Raw genomic sequence first — 3,723 nt, 5'->3', positions numbered from 1 at the left:
AACAGGTAGGCAGCACGTCGCCTTTCCGCATTCCCTGCCATCGCTGGATCCTCTACTATAAAACTKTGCCATACTCTGGCGGATGTACTACTAGCAGAAGCACTTTAGCTATATCCCTCTTTCCCCTGCTTAGCAGCTAAACTTTGACTACTTTAAATGGTTTAAGTAGTTATATATAAACCATTTTTTTTCTAAATCGATCTTCAATACAAAACAGTTTTTTTAGTAATTCTCGTATATCCACAATCACTTGTGTGCCTCTAGAAAAAGCTTTTCTAAAACATCCTACTGTTTCGAAGGAGGCTTTCAAATAATCAGAAAGAAAATATTAAATCGGCAAAAAATTTCGAGAATAAAAACTTGTAATTTCTATGCAACAATATAATGTACATAGTTATGTATATACAAACATGTGCTTTTATAACTGTACCGCCATAGCGTCACACTTGAGGGCCTACAACATTTCCTCAAATGCTTTTTCAATAAGATTTCCARCATTTCTCCATATTCACCATTTTCACCATTTACAATGTAACATAAATGCGAAAAAATACAAAAATAAAGAGTAAATGGAGAAAAATCTCCACAATGAATCAACTGGCTGGGCCARCAAACCACTGTTTTAATGGTGATAATGATAAAGGTACTGCTTTGAGGAATTACTATGATTACATTGCAGCACGCGGCAATTAAAGKGCCACAAGTGCAACAAACAGCGAATGCCAAGCAAACAAATGCTTCAAATGGCAGGCGTAGAAATGATGATTGACCGCTTGGTTGTCTATGGAAGCGCTGCGGTAATGGTTATTTGTATCAGTGTTTTGTGCGCTGGAAATACTTGAATGATTACGAATGGGAACAGTGGTGTTTCTCTGTATATGTGGCAGCTATTAATTGTAGGTGGTCATWGTGGAAGTTGTTGTTATTGCTGCTTTTGCGTAATGTAACGTGGCTTGGAATTTTAATAACTGTTCTGAGTCATAATTCAATTGCGAAATCGGAACTGAATTATTGACTTAGTATATATCTTGACTAAATTGATTATTTGATTGACTATTTTAATGATTTCCTTGGAATTCTAGTGCACATATTTGATTTGCACACCAATTTAAACAGAAAGTTAATGGCATGATTTCCCACCATTTCTTGGAATGAAAATTACATATATATCATGATAATAATTTTTCATAGTAATCTTTTTTAAGTTAGAAAAAATCTTATTCTCATGATTCCGTAACCGATCTCCAGCGTGATCTTCTAAAAACGTGGCTTAAAAAATCGAAATTATTATAAAAGTTTTACTACTTTGAACATTACTTGACAAATATAGGGGGTAGTGTGAAATTTTCCAGATCATCTATCTGCTGCGGAAAAACAAGCTTAGAATCTTGGCATTCGATTACACTAAGTTAAGAAATGTTTACAAATACGTTTCTATTACCGACACTGTTTCCCAGATAAATTTCAAATTTTCGACGAGCTGAGTCGATTTGGCAATATCCTTCTGTCTGTATGTACGGATCTAAAATCGTAATGCCATTTTTCATCCAAGCAGTTGATCGGTAGTCGATACCATCGATATCGGACGCCTATAGCATATTGCAATCATACAAAAAAGAATGATCTGTGATGAGTTATTGCTCACGTTAACAATGCATTTTTCGAAGAAATTGTTCAAATTCAGTTTCTTGTATGGAACCTTGTTTATCTGTGAAGTGTATTATAGCCAAGAGTGCAACCGAAGATACCGTTTTTTCCCCTATTTGAAATTCACAGYAGATAAGGGGTTATAAGATGGTGTGCTTAAATTTCATAATTAGAAGAAAGTTAAAGTAAATGTCGTGATCAAATATACATAAATATACACCCGACGTTCTATTTGAATATATGTACAAAGACAAGGCTTCACAATCCGTTTCYGATTCCAAGGGGTCTACTGTATCTTTATTCTACATGTAGGTCATGACTTTCACCTTTGTGAATTCATAGTCAATCCCCCTTTGGCAGTGGTTCTAAAAATTATTTTGTGATAAAGCTTTCATCTCCTTTTGGCCCTGGTACCACTCGGCATCTGTGTATTACAGGTTCGAACTCAGATTGCTTAATAGCACCTCAAACGCCAAATTAATCAACCCAGCTTGCACCCATTTCCAACGGTTCCATTCGGCCTCTTCAGCTGACCTCTTTCGCCTGGTTGCCACTGCTRGCGTTTCAAGTATAAATTTGACAAGACTGCTCTCTCGCAGTCAATGCATACTTAGAGCCTCTTCGTGAGCTCCTCCCCTGCTTCGTTGGCGGTTGTAGGATTTTCTAGGAGGTAGGCAGCACGTCGCTTTTCTGCATACCTTGCCTTCGCTGGATCCTCTACCTTAAAACTTGGCCATTCTCTGGCAGACGCACTACTGGCAGCAGTAAGCAATCTCCCACCTTCCTCTACTAAGCAAAACTTTGGCTACTATAAATGGTTTAATTAACTATATACTATATACACCACTTATTTCTAAATCAGCAATTAATTTGTTTAACAGTCATGGTACATTAATGAAATATAATAAACAACAAATAAATAGTAAACAAAAAAGCAAAAATAAGCACTAATTCCACCATCCATAGTTATACGTTCACAATTTAGACAAACCATAATTACACCAATAATTTTCCCGATTTTCTGAAAAAAGAAATTATTTAATTTGGTTGCATGTCGTCGACTTCTTAGCTGAATTCCAATAAAAAATTAATCGACGTAGTATTTTGCACCAGCATTTCCTTACTTACACAAAGCACTTCCTTGACTTTTTGTGTAATAATTTCCCATTTTTATTTTTAGCGTACCGAGGAGCGTTCGATTCAGCTGGCGGTGCGTGTACATAAAACGCTGGAATTGGCGGATGATAAGTTTTATGTGATCACATGCGGCAAATCTGGTTTTGGGCGGTAAGTAGACACTAACAACAACATAAAATATTAAAAGAAATATTCACAATCGGATTAAATTTTATAACTGGGAATTACTAGTGTTTATTGCCGAGCATGTAATATTTAAAGTTTCATGAGTAAGAAGCAATTAACTGGGGATCGTAACTCTAACCTTTTTTCAAACGTTTCGTGTATAAAATTTGACATATCTTTCGTTACGGTTATCTGGAAACTGAAGTTGCCAAATAAAGAGCTAGTAGCAACCAGTGATGAGTTGGCTGTTCATGCTACCTTAGGAGTACTTCTAACTGTTATATAACAGTTTCTTCTTATTGTTTTTTTATACCCTGAAAAAGGTATTGTACTAAAAGCTGGCCCCGGAGTTTGTATTACTGAATAGGAAATGTCAGAGACCCCGTAAAGTATTTATAAATTATTAGAATGACGAGCTAAGTCGAACGCGTACTAGTTTCTGAGTTTTTGATATTTTGCACACAAATCTTTCACCGCAAGAACCTGCTCATTTGTCGTAACCACCGATATCAAAGCACTATAGCTAACAGCTGCATAACAAACTGAACAATCGATATCAAGTGGTTGTATATAATTTTTTTTCTTTTGACGAGATATCTTCAAAGTGTCAATCTGGTCGGGCTTGTCTGAGTAGACAAGCGACCTCACATAACCGCATGTCTACGACGCGAAACAATGCGCTCACCAATAAATCGATTGTCTAATTCACTGTATTGCATGTAATAATAAATAATAATAATACCCAACGATTACCCTCCTCCCGCCCAACCGACG

General features: G+C 36.3%; 1 protein-coding gene across 6 annotated transcripts in view; it reads left to right on the top strand.

Annotated features, from left to right (window-relative positions):
- LOC108975499 overlaps window positions 1-3,723 on the top strand; it is a 93,841-nt gene that overhangs the window by 77,139 nt on the left and 12,979 nt on the right. For all 6 annotated transcript variants that reach the window (XM_018944010.1, XM_018944009.1, XM_018944007.1 and 3 more), the window contains exon 4: window positions 2,828-2,934. In XM_018944010.1, the coding sequence (XP_018799555.1) occupies window positions 2,828-2,934 (107 nt within the window). The remainder of the gene's footprint in view (window positions 1-2,827; window positions 2,935-3,723) is intronic.

Source organism: Bactrocera latifrons, unplaced genomic scaffold (assembly GCF_001853355.1).
Source record: "Bactrocera latifrons isolate USDA-ARS-PBARC rearing strain unplaced genomic scaffold, ASM185335v1 scaffold_66, whole genome shotgun sequence".
NCBI classification, from domain to species: Eukaryota; Metazoa; Arthropoda; class Insecta; order Diptera; family Tephritidae; genus Bactrocera; species Bactrocera latifrons.
The sequence above is the reverse complement of the archived record's forward strand: the minus strand, read 5'-3'. Positions and strand labels throughout refer to the sequence as shown.